Source organism: Ostrinia furnacalis, unplaced genomic scaffold, assembly GCF_004193835.3.
Source record: "Ostrinia furnacalis isolate ACB-3 unplaced genomic scaffold, ASM419383v2 OfSCF1828, whole genome shotgun sequence".
Classification (NCBI taxonomy): domain Eukaryota; kingdom Metazoa; phylum Arthropoda; class Insecta; order Lepidoptera; family Crambidae; genus Ostrinia; species Ostrinia furnacalis.
In genome coordinates, this window is record NW_021132067.1 from 2,428 (window position 1) to 24,832 (window position 22,405).

The 22,405-nt window shown below is 38.2% G+C and overlaps 1 protein-coding gene across 1 annotated transcript; it reads right to left on the bottom strand.

Annotated features, from left to right (window-relative positions):
• Positions 1 to 11,580: 11,580 nt before the first annotated feature.
• On the bottom strand, positions 11,581 to 22,083 carry LOC114353840 (actin-related protein 2). The gene is made up of 11 exons (XM_028305964.1): positions 21,935 to 22,083; positions 21,738 to 21,848; positions 20,379 to 20,450; positions 19,406 to 19,549; positions 18,524 to 18,626; positions 17,868 to 17,974; positions 16,872 to 17,021; positions 15,767 to 15,892; positions 14,706 to 14,858; positions 13,413 to 13,541; positions 11,581 to 12,239 (listed from the first exon to the last, which is right to left on the bottom strand). Exons 1-11 carry the CDS (start codon positions 21,980 to 21,982, stop codon positions 12,198 to 12,200), a joined length of 1,185 nt encoding a protein of 394 aa, XP_028161765.1. The 5' UTR covers positions 21,983 to 22,083; the 3' UTR covers positions 11,581 to 12,197.
• Positions 22,084 to 22,405: the final 322 nt, after the last annotated feature.

Here is a 22,405-nt window from a genome sequence, read left to right on the forward strand (position 1 = left end):
TGTTACGGTAAATGTGATAAATATTCACATTTACCAAATCATGGGGTAATTTTTCATAATAACCGGCGATTATTCATAATTTTCACATTTATCACATTTACTGTAACATAAAACTTAGGTATATTTGTAACGGAAACAGACCCCACTACGAGCAGTTTTTAACGATTTATTTCTAATATAAAACTAGACATAAATAAGTAAAATAATTACCAAAGATGAAGTTTAAAATAAAAACAGACTAATTAATATTGAAGAAAAAATCATCAGTTTCACACTTAACCCCCTATTTAGTAAATTAAATGGACCACCCAACCTACGAAGTTTTACCTTTCATCATCAGCTCACCTAAAAACCTGAAAGAATACAACCGGATCCAGTGTGGCAAATACTTTACTAAGTGGACTGCCACTGGCTTAAATTATTAACATTGATAGGATAACATACCGTCCAGCAATTATTGCAACTAGCGCCGCCATGGCTTTCATAAATTTGCTATAATAAAAGGAAATGTAATTATTGTAATTAATTAAATTACGTAAAGTTTAGAAAAAAATACCATATTTATTGCCTTCACTTTATATTACCTTCAAAAATTTAATTTTGTAAAAATATTATTTACTTAACCATTTTTTCATTGCAAACTCCAAGACGCTAATAATTCGCATTTTGGCGTGTTTATGTTATGTAAGTAGATCCTACCCAGTTACATATAAAACCGACAATATTTGCTTTAAAAATAAAATAATATTTTTTTATTTAAAAATTGTCATGTCAACACTATCAACTAAAAAAAATTAAAACCGACTCCAAAAAACCTGCACTAATAAGTAGAAAAATAAAGTTACGTTATTTATTTGGACAAATAATATACCATGATTTATATTCACAGACTTCACGGAGTCAGGAATACAGGTAAAGGCGATTAGAGTCCTCAATCCGCGCCAAATGGGCATTTTGTAAAGCCTGCGGGTGTTGCTCGCGGCGTGAAGGTCAAACGCCCAAGGTCATTGAGGACTCTAATCGCCTTAATAAATGCACTTTAAATATCGGCAACTAAAAAGTATCATCTAACTAATACGAAGTTTATTTAACCTTCCATGATCAGCCCACCTTAGTAATCTGAAATAATACAACTGTTGGTAAATACGTGCCTAAAATATTTAAAGTATTATCCTCCAACTCCTAAGCATTAAGGAGTTTAACCTTCTCACCTCATCAACATTAGATCATGACTACCAGACACATGTACTCTAATATCTTAATAATAACTTTATATCTGTGATAATAAATAAGAAAAACTTCATGCGTGCCTACAAAATTTTAGGTTTTCCCTCATTTCCCCAGGATCCCATCATCAGATCCTGACTTGGTGACAACAGGACCATCTCAGAAGTGTACTACTCTATCGAACAAAAAAATAATTTTGAAAATCGGTCCATAATTGACGGATAGGTTTAATCGGTGAACACTGAACATCCATAGAATAAAAAACATACATATACAGCCGAACATAGAACCTCCTTTTTTGATGTGTGTTAAAAATGAAATTGGCAAAGTAACAACGTAGTATAATATTTTCACTGACCCTGTTCACCAACAAATTTTCCGGAGGAATGTATCTTACAGTGTCTACTGTTAAAATAAGACATGACGTCACTATACTTATGACCAGATACCGCATCTTGCCTCAGGCCTTACACACTTTATTAAAGACTTTTAAAAACAAAAGAAATGTGTGAAGTATGTGCGATGTAAGTGTACATAATTAAAATTTTCGAAAACACGGCCATATTGCCGCGCTAAGACCGTACTTAATTACTTAATGAGCTTACATTAAGTTAATTATGACTCAATGTTCACATTGCAGGTGATAATTTAAGCGACTAAATAAGAAAATGGCTACAAAAATTAGATATGATTATTTTAACTTTGTGATTTTGGCATAAATGTATTATCAAACATTTAGCAGACAATACATAAAAGCGGAAAAAACGCCTTAACCCCTAAGCCGCCTATTTAGTTTTATACACACATAAATGACCTCATATTAATCACATTTACCAAATCATGCGGTAATTATTCATAATAACAACACTAACAACAACAAGAGGCAATAAGTATTGAGTATACAACGTGTCCCAAAATTCAAGGATAAGCCGGCGCCGCAGGGTGGACCTAGTCATGACTGCTTTAGGAAAAATAAGAAAAAAAATCTATCTCAATTATGTTTTAAGTTACACAATAAATTATGAAATTCGTCGAAAATTGACACCCCTTATGATATTTTACATTACCACGACCACAATTTTTCAAATACTTCAGTTTTTTTGTTTGTATCGGCAACTTAAGTAGTGCTGCTGTCCACCCCAATTCTTAAAACCCTCAGAATCCTTGCAGTTTTTACACAAAAGTGAATCAAAATATGATATTTCCTTAAAATTTTGAACGATTTTTACTTACACTCCACTTTGACTCGTCGTTTTGTAAAAAAACAGTATGAACACTACTGCGGCAAGTTTTTTATAAAGTTGACGCAACTATCCAAGATTCCGAAATGGTATAATACTCTAAGAAAACTAGTCGCAAAAAAGATATGCGTACCATTTTTACAAGCATTTCGCTTGTAAGTTAGTATGAGATAAATCTTGCAACTGAATTTAAAACCAGTTCTCCTTAACCAATTGAGCTGAAATTTGGTATACTTGTGTAAGTACGATGACAATGCAATATTATGGTACCATTGAGCTGGATGGAGTATGGAGGTGGCCATAGGAACTCTTAACGAAACGGCGGAATTACATCTAGTTTGGGTTCGTTGGACTTGTCTTTTCGAGCACTTTAGTGCTAGANTATTACTTTGTATTATTCTCTATCGTATTATCTTTGTAAAACCTAAAATCGCATGTCTCTATCCCAATCATATCAGGATATACCGCTTAGTTTAAAAGTTATTACGTTTTCTTTACAATAAGTAATTGGAAGAAAAAAAATTCTATAAAAAATAAAAAAAATCTCAAAAATTTTTTGACCTCTTTTTTGTCGATAAAAATAGGTCTAGTTTCATCTATTTTCATATGTACACTTTAACGTGACTCACACTGTATATTAAAGTAAGAATAAAAAAAAAACATCCGCATTTATTTTTATAAGTTTGTTATATCCTAAGTATTTCCAGTGTTCTTTTGGAAGACTTTGCAAAAACAACAGTTTATTTAAACGTTTGCCTTTCAGCCTATTTCTTTGTTGATTGACACAAACAAACTCGCCAACCGACATTGACCGACATCACGCGTGACGCGACATTGACATAACAGTTTTTTTTTATTGTCACTAGAGACACTACACTCACTGCACTCGTACGCAGTGTTGCCAACATTTTTAAAATACAAGTTGGGTTGTCCGTATAAGTAAAATTTTAGTGGTCAGACTTGAGTTTTATGAAATTTTAATTGGTTATCATCGATTCGATGTTTTAACACTGATAACTTAAAAACATCGATACATCGAGTATTTCAATAGCTTTTCAAAACATCGGATCCATTCGATGTATCGCATTGTAAACATCGATGTTTTCAATACATCGATGTATATCGAATATCCCTATTCAGAAGTGCATCCCTAAGGTCTTCATTATATTCACACAAACCATGAAATCAATCACACGCGTTTCATACAACTTCATACAATATCAATGTCAAGTTATGTGACACACGCATCATGTTATCAGGCACATTATTGTGTATTTTTCTAATCGTTTTCAATGTTGACGCGTGGAGAGAGAGGATATCAAAAGCAGGGGGTCGAGTAAGTTTAAATTTCATTAAATTCACTAGCTGCGCCCGCGCCTTCGTACGCGTGAAAACAGTTTGAATAATATTTCCCATTTTTGCAACATTTTTCTTTACTGCTCCGCCCCTATTAGCTGTAGTGTGATGCCTTTCTCGATTATTAGTGGGCTATCAAAAATATTTTTTCAAATCGGACAGGTACTGAGTTTCTGAGATTAGCACGTTCAAGGAAACGAACTCTTCAGCTTTATAATACATATTATAATAGAATATTAAGTAATAAATCTGGAACCTGGATGCGGGTGGCGTAGAATCGTTGTGGAATTAATGGGAGGCCTTTGTCCAGCAATGGAGTCTATAGCCAAAAAAAAATGCAGTTGAATTTACTATCCCATTTTTTCCTATCCTTTAAAGAATGATCATTTTTACATATCCACTTACTGACCGGCAGTTTTAATTAAAATTCTTGATTGGATACGATATTGCATCGCTATAATAGGAAAATGAAGGTTACTGAGTACCACACCACTAGGTATAATAGGAAAATGAAGGTTACTGAGTCAGGTACTACTATGATACGACTAATTAAAATGACAAAGGAATTTAACTTATTTTTCAGCAAAACAGAAGAAATATAATTTACGAATATTTGGTATGTACCTTCTTCTTATTCGTTACGGTCTTGGCAGAGCGGTCGTGGTCACGTTAAGGCGTTGTTCACATCGGTTGTAGAGGCGGATACAACTCTCCGCACGATCTCCCTCCGTCTCTCTCTATTGGCAGACTGTCTGGTGCAGTCACATAAGCCGTCTCCCACTGCGGTCGGTCCAGCGCATTGGTGACCTGCCACGCGATCGGGTTCCTTCGACCTTTTCCTGGACGACCAGTCGTTCTATGGAGTTGTCAACTTGTCATCCCGCCTCGAGACATGTCCGAAGTATTGCAGTAGCAGCAGTGCAGCGCGACTGTACTACGGTTGATAAACGCTGAGTGACACCTGGTATGTACCTACCATATTTTAATCGAGAAGCTACGATAGCCGAACGGTGAAGGTGTCGAACTGGCAGACTCGCGATCCGAGGAACGCGGGTTCGATTCTCGCAGTCTCTGATGTAGTTGTGTGGGATTTACAACAAAAATAATAATTTTGACGCTGACTGTACAGTCTGTACGTCATGTACAGAGGGTTCGGTGTGAGTTTACATCAAACGTCGTCACTAAAGCCCGGTCTCCGAGCACGTAAAATTTTGTCCAATGACCCCAAGCTACCCATCCTTATCGCTCGCACGTCGCACGTAATTATGTTGCTGTCACGCTCGCACACTCACTGCAGGCGCCCGTCGCAGACGCGACAGCAATATAATTACGCGCGAGCGATAAGGAAGCTTGGGGTCATTGGACGAAATTCTATGTGCTCGGCGACCAGACTATAGTGACTGCGTAAAAAAATGACATTAAATGTATGACGGATTGTACAGCGCCCCTAGCTAGAAATTATCAAGAACTAAAATTTCCATATATTTTTTTAACGCGCTCGCTATGATGTAAACTCGCACTAAACCCTCAGTAAAGCGTCAAATAGTTCGTGACACCCAAAGTAGCCAATAAGTTCGCAACACATCCTTGTTACAATGAGGGTTTTCGCGATTGAAAAATCCGCCAGATGGCAATACGTAGACGCGAGGTCCAAATGCTGCATGATTGGTGGATTTTGACATATCTGTCAATGTCATGTCAAAAATAACCAATCATGCAGCATTTGGACCTGGCGTCTACCCTATTGCCATCTGGCGGATTTTTCAATCGCGAAAACCCTCATTGGAATAATATGGGTCTAGACAAAGTGCACACATTACGAGTATACTCGTAATAGCAAACCAGACTAAAAATGGTCGAAAAGCCTTTTTTTGTATGGAGATTGGAGATTTGACGGATTCAAAAAGTGCAACTTGTCTAGGGGAGCAGATTGCGCTGTCAATTTTCTGGCCACTTTGGGTGTCACGAGTTATTTGACGCTGTACAAACCGTACTATGTAATAATAAAAAAAAATTGAAAATTATGAAAAACTTGAAATAATCGAACTGCCTAAGGCGGGAATTGAACCCACGATTTTGAGATGCGACTCTTAACGCTAAAAAATTAAATAACTGTGAAAAAAAATATTTTGTTTTTATTTGCAGCCGCCAGATCCCAGACGCATTTTGTGTTTAATGTCAGCATCTGAACATTACTGCTTGGGAGGAGATTATGATGTAAGTCCTAGAAACACATTTTTTTTTAAAGAATATTAGTTTTTTTTTGCAAGGTAAGGCAGGTATTTGACCGCAATCGCACCTGATTTTAAGTGAGATGCAGTCTTTGCTTTGCACAAATTACTAAAGCCTGGTCCGTGAGGCTACCCATCCTTATCGCTCGCGCGTAATTATGTTGCTGTCGCACTCGCACACTCACTGCGGGCACCCGTCGCACAGTCGCGACAGCAATATAATTACGCGCGAGCGATAAGGATGGGTAGCTTGGGGTCATTGGACAAAATTCTACGTGCACACTGCACACGGACCACGCTTTAATAGTCCCGTTAGCCTCGTCTCGTACCTACTAAGCTAAATATACGTGGGCTCACCACAATAGTCGAGCGTCAGCAGGGTTCGAACCCGCGATCCTCGTATAACGACTCGTGACCAGCCAGGACGCAGACCACCGACTTTTAGTTGGCCGATAGTTGGGCCCGATTTTAATTTGTATGAAAAATCGGCTGATACCAAATCGGTTTAATGCACTTTCATGCATCTCCATACTGATTAACGGTCCGACTCAACTATCGGCCGACAATAAGTCGGTGGTCTGCGCCTAGGTTAAGCGGTCGGACTGGCCGACTCGCTATTAACGAGATTCGTTCGTTCGTTCGTTTCAGCCGAAAGACGTCCACTGCTGGACAAAGGCCTCCCCCAAGGATTTCCACAAAGACCGGTCCTGCGCCGCTCGCATCCAGGCACTTCCCGCGACCCTCACTAGATCCTCGGTCCACCTAGTGGGAGGCCTGCCCACGCTACGTCTTCCGGCTCGTGGTCGCCACTCAAGAACTTTCCTGCCCCAGCGGCCATCAGCTCTTCGAGCTATGTGCCCCGCCCACTTCCACTTGATTTTAGCGATTCTGCGGGCTATGTCAGTCACTCGAGATTATTAACGAGTAGCCCAGTGGCCTAATTCAGGTATCAAAACTTCAACGACATGCAAGCGATTTGTCACTTTTCGTATGTATGTATTAATCGCCCGATTTTGTTTCGATTTCGTTTTTATCCGTATTCGATCGTGCCTCCGCGGTATTCACCTATTACTTTGAATTTTGGTACCAGTGATTAAACGACATGTGAATACGGATTGAAGACTGTTTTTCAATAGGACGAATTCTCAACGTCAACGACATTACTGTTTCAAAATATAGTTCCAAAATACTGAACTGTCCTATGCATGACATTGACAGTGGGGCGCCACCGTCAATACCGGATCGCTGGTTCCGATTTTTGCCATGTTGGAAACCATATACAGGGTGACAGGTAAAGCGATACATTCCTTGAAAGGGGTTAAAGTAGAGCTCTTGAATAACTTGGAAATGAACAAGTTTCGGACATGGTGTCATATGACTTAAATGACTGCAAATAAGCTCTACTTTAACCCCTTTCAAGGAATGTATCGCTTTACCTGTCACCCTGTATATTGAACGATGGTAGCGCCCCCCTGTCATTGAGTTTGGTGGGACAGTTCAGCGTGGGTCATCTATACGTGAATTAGCCCACAGTTCGACTGCTTCACCGTTCTACTATCGTGGCTTCGTATTCGTATACCTCCTTCGACATATTTTCTTTTGTAAGATTAATTTATTTGATATTAATATAAGAATAAGTATCTAATAACAGTTCTTACCTTCCAGACTGATCTACCATATAATGTGCCGGTATATTGCTTTATATTTTATTACTATTAATCATCCTATAGTTAACGTTATTGTTCAGTCATTTTACTGTGAGAAATCCTTAAAAAACCTTAATCCATCTTAACAAAACAAAAAAGTAACTACAAAAAATATTATATTATGAAGTATTATTTTCATTCAAAATTATTAATATTATTTAAATACATATTTTTACAGGACTCTCAAGAAAACCATACAGCAGCTAATGTGTCATAAGAAGAACCATTCATCCATTTGAAAGAAAACATTCCTTTATTTTTGAAAAGAAAGAGAACTACATTCATAGATTTTCGAAAATTCACTACCATACCATACATTTTTCTGTACATGATTAAAATAATTTAAGATTTTATGAATTTCCTTTCATTTGATTTATCAAGTTTGTTAGAGAGATTTCATCCTTATACTTGACCCTAACGATCGATGCAATAAAAATACAGGGTGTAATTTTTAACAGATTTTAGTTGGTTCGATTCCCGGGTGTGGCAAGCAAATTTTTGGAAATCTTAGAATGCAGTTCTATTTCTTTTCAAAAATAAAGGAATGTTTTCTTTGAGAAAATTTTTCTATCTACAATATTAAGAGTACTTTCCTTCCAGGTGGTATTACAAAATTCCACCCTGTATACAATTTTAACGATTGACTAATAGGGTGTCCCGAAATATCTTTTTTTATATTTTCGCTACACAAGATCCCTCAAAAGTTGCGTCATAAGATGTAGATTACCGTAAAAATAATTTAAAAAATATAAAATAATGTCTCAAGGGCTCTACCGGCATTTTTATGTCTCAAAAAATCACTTAATCAGCTCTTCACTGTTTGTCATCTATTATATTTTTTTCACAATTATTTAATTTAATTTTGTAATAACAGTGGCAGTTGAACCCTAAGATATGATTTGCAGGCAATGACAGACTATTTCCAGTGAGGAATAGGTTTGGTTCGAACTCGCAGAATTCATATTTTGACTTGTTTTATTCAAATTTTCTACTCCTTCGGCGAGGCTGTTGGTATTATTTCTGTTGAGGTTTTATTGCTGTAAGGTATCGCACCGCACTTTTTTGTTATAATATTACATACTTTTAGCATATATTTAACAAAAATTTAGCAATATATGGTAGTAATATACTTTTTGGTTTTTTTTCAGGTAAAAACTACCTAGCCAAAAATCTTTATAATATTATATTTAAACAGAATACTAATTGACATGTTAAATAGTTTTAGCATACTATTACATACAAATAACATTTATGTACGTTACATACACTTTCTAGCTGAAGTTTTTGTTGTCTACGAAGTTTTTTATCAATGGTGAACTTCAACGGAAGTAAAAATATATTTTTAGTTATGAAACGCATACATGTTATATATCAAATTAAAGACAATTTAATACACTTCTTTGGCTCGTGTAAAACTTTTAGTGGAGTATAAGACATTTTGTAAAAAAATGATTTAGAAAGTAGTATCACAACAATGTAAAAAAATTCAATTTTCCTTTAATTACTAACTAAAGGTTGATTTTATCGATACAATTTATACTACAAAATATCAAGCGCACACGTAGAGCTATCATTTAAATAAAAAAATAATGAAATCGGACAAATGGTTTTCAAGTTATGGTTGATTTTCTAAAATTGACTGCCATTTTTGTTAGCTTCCACTTAGAGATGCCAATCACTGTTTTATAATAGCCTAATAAAATTATTAACCTGCTGCGAGAACGGAATTGAGTATCCTCAAATTAAATCGATATCTTGGCTCATCCATGGATTAATTAGGAATACATTAAAAACGCGCGCGTAAATGCCTAATTTTGGTTAAAAAGCCAATTCTGTTTTGAAAGTATTTATGGATTTATTACTTTTTAAACTGTTTTAAACCTTGCTGTGACTCATTGTGTACCCTCAAATTTCATAGAAACGCTAGTTTTGTATTATTAATAGTTTATGTTAGGAACCCCTAAAATAGCAATTTAATTTTTTTTTAAGGACAGGTAGAGGCCTCAAGATGACAGGTATCTCATTAAATTTAATGCTAATCGTAATCTGTATGTCAAAACGCAACTTTTGATACCTCTTGCGTAACCGTAGCTCAAAAAAAAATTTTTCCCATACAACGACGGGACACCCTATTGACTAATCAAGAATGTCAATGTCAATTTATCTAGCCAGTTCCTCCGTGGTTGAGGATTTCGGGTGAAGCTCGCTTCCACCTTCGGCCTGATCATCACTTACCATCAGGTGAGATACAGGCCAAGAGCTTCCTCGTTGTGGATAAAAAACATGATAAGAACGAAACGATTACGAAGGAAAACGCGACTTCATCGAATCCTCACGTAATAACTAATGGAAAATGAAAAACAAAATGTATAAACAGATTTTTAATTCAAAGATTGTTCATTGAGAAATATAAATCAACTTAATTTACACAAATTAATTAAGAAGTAATTCACTTTTTAATACAAAATGCATGTTTACAGTCTCTTTAAAATGATGTCGGTTTTAATAATGGATATTTTATAATAATCATAATTTATTATAATTTAGTAATACATTGTTTATTTTTCCAAAATCCTATATGAAATAATGACGCATTCCTAGTATGAAAATTCGGCCTGATCATCACTTTCTATCAGGTGAGATGCAAGCCAAGATCTTTCCCGTTTTGGTTAACGAAAGAAAGTACCTATTTCATAATAAGTAGAAATATTAACTTTATACAGCTTTAGGCTTGATTTCCACCAAAGCGGAGCGGAGAAGACAAGCGGACATAATGAAATCTGATTGGTTATTGAAAACACTTTTCCTTTTAAACCTTTGTTTGTCACCTGTCATCCGCTTTGCAATGGAGGGAAGTCGAACCTTAAATTTCGAACTCCTCCTATGTTCTTCTGATTAAATTCGTTGCGGGTCCAATGACAGTTTAACTTTCCCCCGGGACAAACTTGACCTTCACTGGTTGGGGTTTTGTGGCGGTCAAGCTGTAGATCCTGGCTACACAGGAGTTGCAGCGGTGGGAACGAGAGGTCCGAAGGAGAGCCTTACAGCAACAAATATGTGTCGTCAAACCAAGAGGTTAGTGAGAACTAACGGAATTTTGAAGAATTAAACTAATTAAGAACTACCCAAAATATTGAGTATTTGACATTGACACCATTTCAATTTAACATACCTTTTATCGGTGACCAGTGACGTCACTCATTTACCAACTCATTTGACTATATGTCTAGCGCTTAACTTGGCCAGTGACGTCACTTATTTACCAACTCATTTGACTATATGTCTAGCGCTAAACTTGGCCAATGACGTCACTTATTTACCAACTCATTTGACTATATGTCTAGCGCTTAACTTGGCCAGTGACCTCACTTATTTACCAACTCATTTGACTATATGTCTAGCGCTAAACTTGGCCAATGACGTCACTTATTTACGAATTTATTTAACTATACTTCAGAGACTTCAAATGTGCTTCAGATTTGATGTTCCATCACATTAGTCCCCAAACTTATTTCAGACGCGCCCCCTTTCGAACATACAAAAAATTCCTCAAATCAAGATCATTCCAGACTGCTCAATACGACCAATAAATAGGCGGTTATCACACTGCGCCGCGCTCCGCCGCGAGCTCCGAGCGCGTGATTTTCATATAAAAATTCACGCGCGCGGACGCGTTGTCAGTGTGAAGTGCCGCGCGTGTTTTCTATACAAACTGAGGTACTTGCATACAATGATTAAATCTGTCGGCGCAGTGTGATAAACGCCATATGGTCGTATTGAGCAGTCTGGAATGCATTCTCTCAGCGGTCGCAGGTTTATCATACTTAAGTACACAGACGGCCCGCGCCCCCCTTAAAAGGTCTTTGCGCCTCCCCTGGGCGGCGCGCCCCCCACTTTAGGAACCAATGTTCTATCACGTCAAAATATGTCGATGACTGACTGAGTTAAGTTATAATTTCATAGATTTTAAAGCAATTGAAATCTTATTTCGCAATAAATTGAAACGGGTTGAAGGACTAAAATAATGGTTTTGTAGTAATTAAATTAAGTCTTCAAAATCCTGATTTATATTTTCAGTGTCGCCAAAAACGCAGTCAATCTATAGTATTATTTAAGTTTACTTTTAGTGTAAGTGAATTTCATAGTAAAAAGCTATTATTATTGGTTTATTAGTGAAAAGCTAACTGATGACTTGTCTTTTATTATAATGTGACGTGTTTTTAGTGTTCTTCATACATTTCTCTACATTTAACTAAGTGTCCTTTTGCTAATATATTTATATTGTGACACAGTATGACGAACATTTTATTTTGGCAGTTATACGCTATAATTCAAATTATGTCTAAGAATTTAACTTAAAGTAATACAGTTCTCATCGTTACATAAAAATGGAAATGATTAATAAATGATTTGGTTATATTTACAAGTATTTGTCATTAACTCGCTCTGGGCCCGAGCTTCCTTAGGCAGGCAAGACCCTGGAATCAAAAAACAAGTGACAGTTAATTTAAGAGTTATATTTATACAAGGTGTTAGGTAAATGGGTATATTAGCCGACACTAGCCCATGTTAACATGGTCATATAAATGGTATGATGAAGTCAGAAATTTGATATCATCATTTAATTTTTTTTAATTTTCATACAAAAAAAAATTATAAAATCCGATTTGTAAATAAATTATTAAATAAGCGTTGGTTAGATGCATGTTCATTCGTGCTTTGAATGCTTAAGGGTGAGTTTACGCTAGAAGAGCAGTGGTCGAACTCAGCGCAAATACAACGAGCCTACAACAATGTAAATGTTCGTCAAAAAACCGACAGTTGGATCACAGCCAATAAATCAGCTGTTGTGACGCCACCATCTTTGTTCGCATAAACAACTTCTATTCTTCTTTTAACATTTATACTTCTTCTTCATGATCCGCCCAATATTTCGTTAGGAATATCGAAAAAGGTCCACCCGACTTTTTACTGGGCACATCGCGATATGGCCAGCCAAATCATGAAGTGCCGGCGTTTCACGATGTGCCCGGGGTATCACGATGTGTCACGATGGATTATTCCACTTTGTTCATCTGGGTGATATCACCTGGGTGAATAAAGTGTGATAAATCCATTACGATGTAGCCATTTCAATTTTCAACGATGACAGAGTTTGTAGAAATTATTGGTTCAAAAAGGTGCTATTTTGCAATTTAAATGTGAAGTCTGATGTGCTGTCGACTGTATACAGGGTGTTAGGTAAATGGGTATATGGGCCGACACTAGCCCGAAGAAAATGAAGATATCAATTTTCTGACTTCACCATACCATTTATATGACCATGTTAACATGGGCTAGTGTCGACTCATATACCCATTTACCTAACACCCTGTATAAAATACTAGCTGACCCGGCGAACTTTGTTCCGCCTTAATGGCAATAAATAAGCAAACTTTTTTTTAATTTCGAACGGGATAAAAAGTATCCTATGTCCTTTTCCTGGCTCTAAACTACCTCCCTGACAATTTTCAGCTAAATCGGTTCAGCCGTTCTTGAGTTATAAGCGAAGTAACTAACACGACTTTCTTTTATATATATAGATTAAGTATCTCTGCGGTCTTTTGTATTTGAGATTTGACGCATTGGGGGTATGACCCTATTCCCATTACCTGTTCCTGGTACTCGTTCCGCGACAGCCAAAAGTTGTCCCGGTTCTTGCAGACCTCGGCCAGGACTGCGCCTCCGATGAACACCATGTCCTTGCGCCGAGGCGGGTCCTCGATGCGGATCTTGAATTTCTGCAATAAACAGCCTATTTATAAAGGGACTCAATCTTTACTGGTTGGGTATTATCACAGATCACAGAAACTAAAGGGAGATGTGACAAGGGGGCGGGGCCGGTGTCGCAGTAATATCAGGCCTGTTCATCTCCGCGAGTTTACATCGAAAACAAAACACGCACGCTGGCCCACCTACAGGATACTATTCGACAAGGCCTCACATTTCCTATGTATTATTTTTCTCTATGGCCTCCCATACGAGCGAACATTGACTCGCGCACGCGTATTCTTGTGTATGATGGAAGAAAATAAAGAAAATGGTGTACTGTGCAGTACATATTTAACTGCCTAAATAATAATAAAAACACAGAATGTACTTTTTTAAGTTGCCTCAAGACACTGAGAGGTAAATAAGTAGTTAATATTATTCATGATTTCATGCTAAATCATGACATGTATTTCCTCCGCCATTTTCCGCAGTTAGGCACCTCACGTCACATCATTTTACCGAAGTCAGCCCTATAGCTTCGGCGCAGTGCCGATCACTGACGTTTGTCAACAAAATGGTGCTTGACTCTTGAGACAGGCTAAATTACACCATATTGTTAATGACATTGAGCATACATTTTTATAAATACCTTCGCGAAGTAAAACTTCTGTACGTAGTACTTAATATTATTCTGTGGTAATATGCCCAAAAACAGAACACATTGCTCGTGACAGCAATGATGACAGCAGCGACGTCGTAATGTAAACAGTTTACATTGCTTGCGCAGTACTAAAGATTATTCGAACGTTGATTACTGATACCGCAGTGGATAATGAGCACGTATTTTGATTACTTTGTGTGTGAGCATTTCTAATGCGACACTGAGTTTCGAACTCGGCGCATTAGTTGGCATCTCTCTATATCTCTATGGGTTGTATTGTAGGCCAAACTGGAAATCCTAGTTCCGAGCCGCGAGGCAGCCCGGGTACTATTGTGGCGGGTGCTATTGTGGCGGGTGCTATTGTGTCGGGTGCTCTTGTGGCGGGTGCTATTGTGGCGGGTGCTATTGTGATAGGTGCTATTGAGACAGGTGCTGTTGAGACACGTGCTATTGTAACAGGTGCTATTGAGACGGGTGCATTTGTGACGGGTGCTATTGTGGCGGGTGCTATTGTGCCGCCCTGTATACTCACGGCGAGCTTGTCGCAGTCGTTGCGCAGGACTCGCTCGAGGTACAGCTGTTTGATCTCTCGCTCGAGCCGCGACGGGAGCCCGGGATACATGGTGGAGCCCCCGGATAGGACTATATGCTTGTATAACTCGTTGCGCATGTCTATGTCGGCCGCCTGGTGGAAATACAAACTCATTGATCACAGAGGAAAAGGAGTCAGAAATAAAATCCAACTCTTCTCAACAAATAAAATTAAAATCTGATGTATGTGTTATTAACGACCGCCAGCGACTTCGTACGCGTGGACTCCATTTTACCTCGTTACGGGCTCCTACCAAATTTAAAGTTTACACGCCCATTGGTATGATGTTAATATTCCTTCGGAATAAAGGAACAACCACGAGCTGTCAAACTGTCAAAGGAAACCGATTTTGGATGACTCTGGACACAAATGTGTCAGTGTTAGGATTATTTCAGTTTTGTACAATAAATCAATCACTGAACAAGTCACCACGTTTCTGAAGCACTATTTTTCATAAACATCTACGACAAACAATATTTTATTGAGGGACCTGCTGTATGTACCAGTAATTGACGTCTTATTTAAACCTAAATAGGAGTCCCTTAAGTGCGCCGAGGTTTCCGTGGTTTATTTAAGTAGTACCTACATTATACCAAAGTAACCGACATAGCTCGCAGAATTGCTAAAATCAAGTGGCAGTGGGCGGGGCACATAGCTCGTAGAGACGATGGCCGTTGGGGCAGAAAAGTTCTCGAGTGGCGACCACGGGCTGGAAGACGTAGCGTGGGCAGGCCTCCTACTAGGTGGACCGACGATCTGGTAAAGGTCGCGGGAAGAGCCTGGATGCGGGCAGCGCAGGACCGTTCATTGTGGAAAACCTTGGGGGAGGCCTTTGTCCAGCAGTGGACGTCATTTGGCTGAAACGAACGACCTACATTATGCAATAAAAATATTTGATTTCATCTGTTGTAAGTGCTTTTTAAAAAGCCTATTTGCAAAAATAATTTAGTTGTATGAGTTTTGTATGTCTGTCTGTACCTTCCTATAATATGTTCTCGTACCTGTATGGTGTTGAAGACGAGCTCAGCGATGCCCTGTCCCTCTACATTGATGAGGTGCGGCTGGAACAAGGCCTCGGGAGCCTCGAACCGCTCGCCGCCCACTTTGATCACCCGCCCGTCCGGCAGCTGGAATATTTCAAAGTCAAAATTTATTTATTTGTTTAGACTAATAAATAGTTCTTACAAATCGTCATTTTGCTCTTAAGGAGCCTCTACATGTCTGTATTAAATAAATAAATATCCTTGGACGTTTTACACTACGCTTCTAGCCCCAAACTAAGCAAAGCTTGTACTATGGGCACTAGACAACGGATATAATATACTTTTTTTTTTGTAAATACACACATATTATACATAGTAACACAGTAATTTGTGCCCGGCCGGGAATCGAACCCGGGACCTCTCGGCACAGTAGTCCGTTCCGAACCACTACACCAAACGGCCGACGCGTAAACACTCGCTTATTGCTACTTCAAAACTAGATATGGGACTAGTGGGCGTAGTGTGAATTTACATGAAACGCATTCGATGTCGAATGCGTAAAATAGGGACATGAAATGTATGACGGATTCTACGTACAGCGCCCCTAGCGGACACTTTCAAGAACTTGAATCTTCATATATTTTTTAACACGCTCGCTAGTGACGACGTTTGATGTAAATTCACTAAGCCCTCTGTAGGCTACGGCCATTAGAAGAGAGGAGAATATTTTTGAATTTGTCTAAAAGTTAGTAAGTTAGTTTAATTGAGACCAAAATTACCAGTTAATCAAAATAGGCTATCGTAAACTAAGATACTAAATCGATACTCGATAAAGTCATAAAAATCTGTTATTTTGGACAGTTAGGGGGATAATCGATTACAAACGATTATACGGCAACATAATTACTTTAAAGTTGCTAAAGTGCACTCTAAAGAACATCTATCAAAATACACAAAATTCTTGATTTAAAAAAAAACTGTAAACTTTTAAGTAAAAGAAAACACAATAATAGCTGTCGTATTTGCACACAAGTATAAGATCACAGAACCTTATAATTAAAATTATATTACTCCAAAATCCTTCAGCTCTCACTGCCATTGCAAAATGCACTCAACCACTCACCACATAAGGTTCGACCAGCACCGTGGTCTCCCACGCTAGCTTCTGCTCCTGTTCGATGTTGTAGCCGATGTAGCATAACTTCTCCTTCATCATGCGGACTGTCTCGAAGTCCGCTGAGTGGTTGAAGGCGTAACCACGAAGCAAAAGCAGCTGAAACAACACAATCAATAAAAAACCTCATCATCATCAACATTTCAGCCACAGGACGTCCATTGCTGAACATAGGCCTTGTACGTTGTATTGTTGACTTGCATTTTATTCATGCACTTTGGCCAGCTGCGCCTGACCTACATTTGGGATTTTGGTAGTTCTAAGTTTTTACAATCAGTGCAATAAAGCATTCGGCAGCTAATACACGTCTTTCAATAAATCCCATCAGCGGTTGATACGGCGTAGTTGTCTGACAATATCTTGACATCAGACTTACTTTGACACCACATCTTACAGGCCTCCCCCAATGACTTCCACATCGCACGGTTGGTAGCGGCCTGCATAAAACCTAAATAAAACTTCAAAAAACTTATTTATTTATGCAAGTAGGCTTTTAAAAAGCACTTGTACACGTCCCAGTATTAACCCTACCACTGCTTCGGGACAATAAATGGACCAGTGCTGAGAAGAAGCAGCGCAAGAAACTCAGTCACTATGGCTTGCAGCGTTAAAAAATCATCATTATCAACATCAGTAGGCCTAGGATGATCGCTGCTTTAAGTTTTTATCGCGCTATTTTATCGATTTTACGCGATAAGCCCATACATTTGTCATCTAAAATTATCGATAAGATTTTATCACCGCGCGCATTTTAGCCTGGGTGACATTAAATGTATGACGGATTGCAGCATGTAGCGGAAACTTTCAAGAACTAAAATCTTCATAGATTTTTATTTTTTTTGACGCACTCGCTAGCGAGCTCACCTAACGTAAACTCATGGTAAGCACACAGTGTCGCCGCGTGGATTACCTTACGAACTTGTACCTTGAGGATCGAATCCTTACCTTGATGAGGTATCTAGTGATGTCCCGGCCCGCGATGTCTAACCTCCTGGTTAGATGCGGGAGAGCGAACTCCTCGTACACAGGACAAATGTGCGTCACGCCGTCGCCTGAAACAAAGTCATCATCATCAGGTCATTTAAGGCCTCGTACACTATCTCTGAGTAAAGTGTCAAGTAGGCTACAAGTTACTTAGTCACGAGTAGCAACGAAACCATGACATTGACAAGACAACCGCACTTCGATGACTCTTTTATAATGCGAAAAGCTAGGGACTGAAATTCGTTGCCTGCTGCTGTCTTTCCCGAAGACTACAATCCGTGCCTTTTCAAGGCGAGAGTGAATAGGCACTTACAGGGCAGATATGTACCATCCTAGACTGCATACCGCCTAACACTAGGTGCGATTGTGGTCAAATACCAGCCTTGTTTGTTATGCATAAAAAAACCTAGTGGATATTGAATATGTGAATCAGTGTCAATCAGGAAGTAACTACTTAGGACTTAATTCATAGATGGTGAAAGAGATCCTTAACTCCCCGCAGACTGCAGATTTCTTTTCTCTTGGCCAATAGATAACAAAAAAATTGTTGCAAAACCGTCTCTATTCGCACTACCCGTACACCTTGACTTGCCAACGTTTGTACATTTTTGACATACCTGAATCCACCACCACGCCAGATATAAGTCCTTGGGCGTACAGGGTGAGCACCGCCTGTATGGCTATGTACGCGCTGTCGAAACCGTATTTCTCGAACATCACCTAGAACAAAAAATACTAGAAATTAGAATTGAATAAATTGTTTATTCGGTTTCATTCATGAATCTGCATATTTGGCCGGATAATTGATAGGTTTCGGATATCCGGCCGGTCTTGTAATCGTAAAATGGCAGTCAGAATACAGAGGGTGTGGGGGAGCCAGAATCCCTACCTACTATCCTACTACAGTTACTCGTATAGGATGGAACAGGATGTATACTTTCATAATGAATAAACAGTTTTTATCTAATTTATCTAGATTTTTTTAAATCGTTGTTTGATAAGTAAAGACTTTTGGTCCACCCTGTATAATAATATTGTGTTTTTAGAAACCTTACCATAGCTACACTACTCGCTTTCACACACTTCGACATTAAAAATCAAACAATCGGAAGTCGGGGGGAGGCTAAACGAGGTTGTTTGAAGCTAAGTGCATATCTGCACTATCTTACTTCGATTAACTTCGGCCAACTTCGTGAATAGTGTAGTTAAAGCCGGGTCTCCAGCGCGCAGCAAAATATTGTCCTACACAATCAACAAAAACAAATTTACCTAAAAAAAACATTTGAATGTTGGCATATTTTTGTTGATTTTGTAGGGCAAAACACGTGCTGGAGACCCGGCATATAGAAAAAGAAAATCTTTATTTGACACAAAATAAAGAACAAGATCTAAATAACAAAATTTAAAATATACAAATATAGGTATTTTGTGCCAAAAAGGTGCCCGCTCCGCTGGTTTTCAACGGGTGCCTCTTTTATGGTATTAAAGAAGACTCCTACCTCAATCATTTTCTCCCTGTTTTTGGTGGGGTTCATGGGCGGTTCGGTGAGCAGGATCTTGGTCTCGTGCGGGTCCACGTTCATCTTGCTCGGCCCGAAGGTGTAGTCCCACACGTGGCACATGTCCTCCCAGTTGCGTACCACCTGGGGAACATTGACAAGGTTATAAAACTAAAACTGACTGTGAGAAAGATCGTTTTGTTCAGCTACCTTAAAATGTAGCCTATGTTACCTAGGCCATAGTAACGAATCGATTAAGCCTAGGCGCCGACCACCATCTTTTAGTTGGCCGATAGTTGGGCTCGATTTTAATTTGTATGAAGAATCGGCCGATATCAAATCGGTGCAATGTGCGCACTTCCATACATGCCCATCCCATATTGATTAACTGCCCGACTAAACTATCGACCGACGAAAAATCGGTGGTCTGCGCCTAGGCTGACACCTTATTCATCTGAATAGGATGAATAGTTTGCGCTAAGGAGAAACATAGGTACTTAAATACAAAACACTCCTGCATGGGCTGCTAAAATCATGATTGACCTAATAGGAAGGAAAGTAACAAATGGATGTATTCTCTTTATAGAACTAAATAAATGTCTGTCTATAAATCTTATAACTAACATTTTCAATGTATCGCTGTTGGTTTCTATGAAATAAATAAATATGCTTTATGCATTTAAAAAGGCTTGAAAATGCAGTCGTATATTTAGGCAATCTCTTCCAGTCAATTTGTCACGCATGTTACTTTGTCTAAGTGGATTCATCATCATCATCATTTTCAACCATAGGACTGCTGATCATAGACCTCTCCCAATGATTTCCACAATGGCCGGTTGGTCGCGGCCTGCATCCAGCGCCTTCCCGCTACCTTTATGAGGTCGTCGGTCCACCTTGTGGGTAGACGTCCTACGCTGCGCTAAGAGGATTGATAGAGCAATATTTATATTTATGTTATTCAAAAGAAACTTACCCCATTCTCCATGGGGTAGCTGACTTCCAGCATGGATCTGAGCTGGGAGGCTTCATCTCCTACCATTAAGTCCTGAGGAAAATAATAGTCAATATTTTAGATAACTTACTAACAAACTCACCACTTTTACCACTGCATATGCATGTGCAAAAAGAAGCCAAGCAGAGCACATATAGAATCTGCACCCGCACGAAAGTCAGATGGGCTTCTCAAAATCTGATAAGACTCAAGGAATCAGTACTTGAAAACAAACTTCTGTGCATGCCCAGTGTCGACATGCATACGGAATGTAACTTCACCAAACTATATTCCGTAAACATACCTCCTAGAGACAAATGGCTAGAAGGCCAAATGTCATTTAAGGAAGGTAGTCACGTCTGGTACACGGACGGATCCAAAAAGGAAAATAATGTAGGTTGCGGGATCTACGGAGAGAGGCCTAAGCTCAAAGTAAGCCTAAACATGGGGACTGAAGCCTCAATCTTCCAAGCCGAGGTCTTTGCCATAAACAAATGTGCAGAGATAAACTTGGAAAGGAAGCTCCAGGATCAACACATCTACATCAACTCAGACAGCCAAGCAGCACTGCTGGCCTTAANGCCTACTAGTTTAGGCGTAAACTACAGACATCCCTAGATATTTAACAGTTCAGTTAGATATTCTAACTTTCGAGGAAGTTATTAATATTATATTTTGTGTAATGACTGGAAAATAAAGTTTTCAACAGCAATCTCTTTTTGAAAAAAAATTGGCATACAGCAAGTTATTCTCAACGCTATATTTTGTGCTCACTGTGTCACTTTTATGTGTTTTATATAATTAATCAATAAACTGGGTCTTATTTTAGGTAATAGAAGTGTTTTCATTCAGGGACATAAGACAAACCCATACAAATCAATACAATTAGTTTCATACAAATTCAATTTGTTATTTTGAGACATCTTATAGAATTCTGATCAATTCTGACAGGTTATTCATGCCGAAAACACAATGTTAGATGTAAAAACACATGCTTAAACGGTTTGTAACTTACTCCAATACAAATATCCTGTAACATTTAATTCTGTTTAGAAATTGTCTTTCCACAACATTAGAAAAAGATCTTACACAATCACTATAGTGCCTGATTGCTATTGGCACTGTAATTATGTAGATTAACAGGAAATAAGGATTAAATTTGGTTAATTTTGCAAATGGTTTGTCTGTCAATATAATAATAACTTTATATTGCATTTAATAACTTATCTTTAGCATACAGATAACTGATACATGTTAAGTAACATCCAAAGAGGATAATATAAACCTAAACTGTGTGATAATTTTATGTTGAGATCTCCAGCAAAGAATGAGTGCACCAACCTTAACATCAATATCTCCGATTTTGTTCTCCGCTCTGATGATAGGCCTGCCTACCATCGACGGGAATATGAACGCGGGGAAGTTGCTGCCAGCGTATCCACATTTTACGAACTAGAAACAGAATATTTTCCTTTAGGATGTGATGATTCAGTGAGCTTATCACAGCGTTGATAACTTGAGATTTTCCATCAACTTACACCTGTTCCGTTGTCGCAAACAATGACTTTCCTTCCTTGGTCATCCATTGTTGTATTTTGGATTGATTATTAGACAAAATATTGGTTTCTTTTCGAAATATTTACAATATTTCCACCTGCGATAAAACCACTATCCCCGCAAGTTTTTTTTTTTAAATTGACGTTTGAGTAATGATGACAAATCGTCAAAATAGTAGTTAAATCTAAATTTAAATTGAACCGTATGTATAGGAGTTAGTGTTCAAAATCTAATGCAATTTATATTTGACACGCCTAAATTAGTGTTGCTATTCTTTTCAATTAATTTTCAATTTATTCCCAATTTGATTGAAACGTTTATCAGCTGAAATGAGGACTGAAGCCTCTCTTAATCCTTGTAGGATACTTATGCGGAGGAGTAGAAAATCATAATTTACCTCTCAAAACCAAAACTCTCAATGGTTGATTAGGTAATTTTGGGTCTTTAATCAT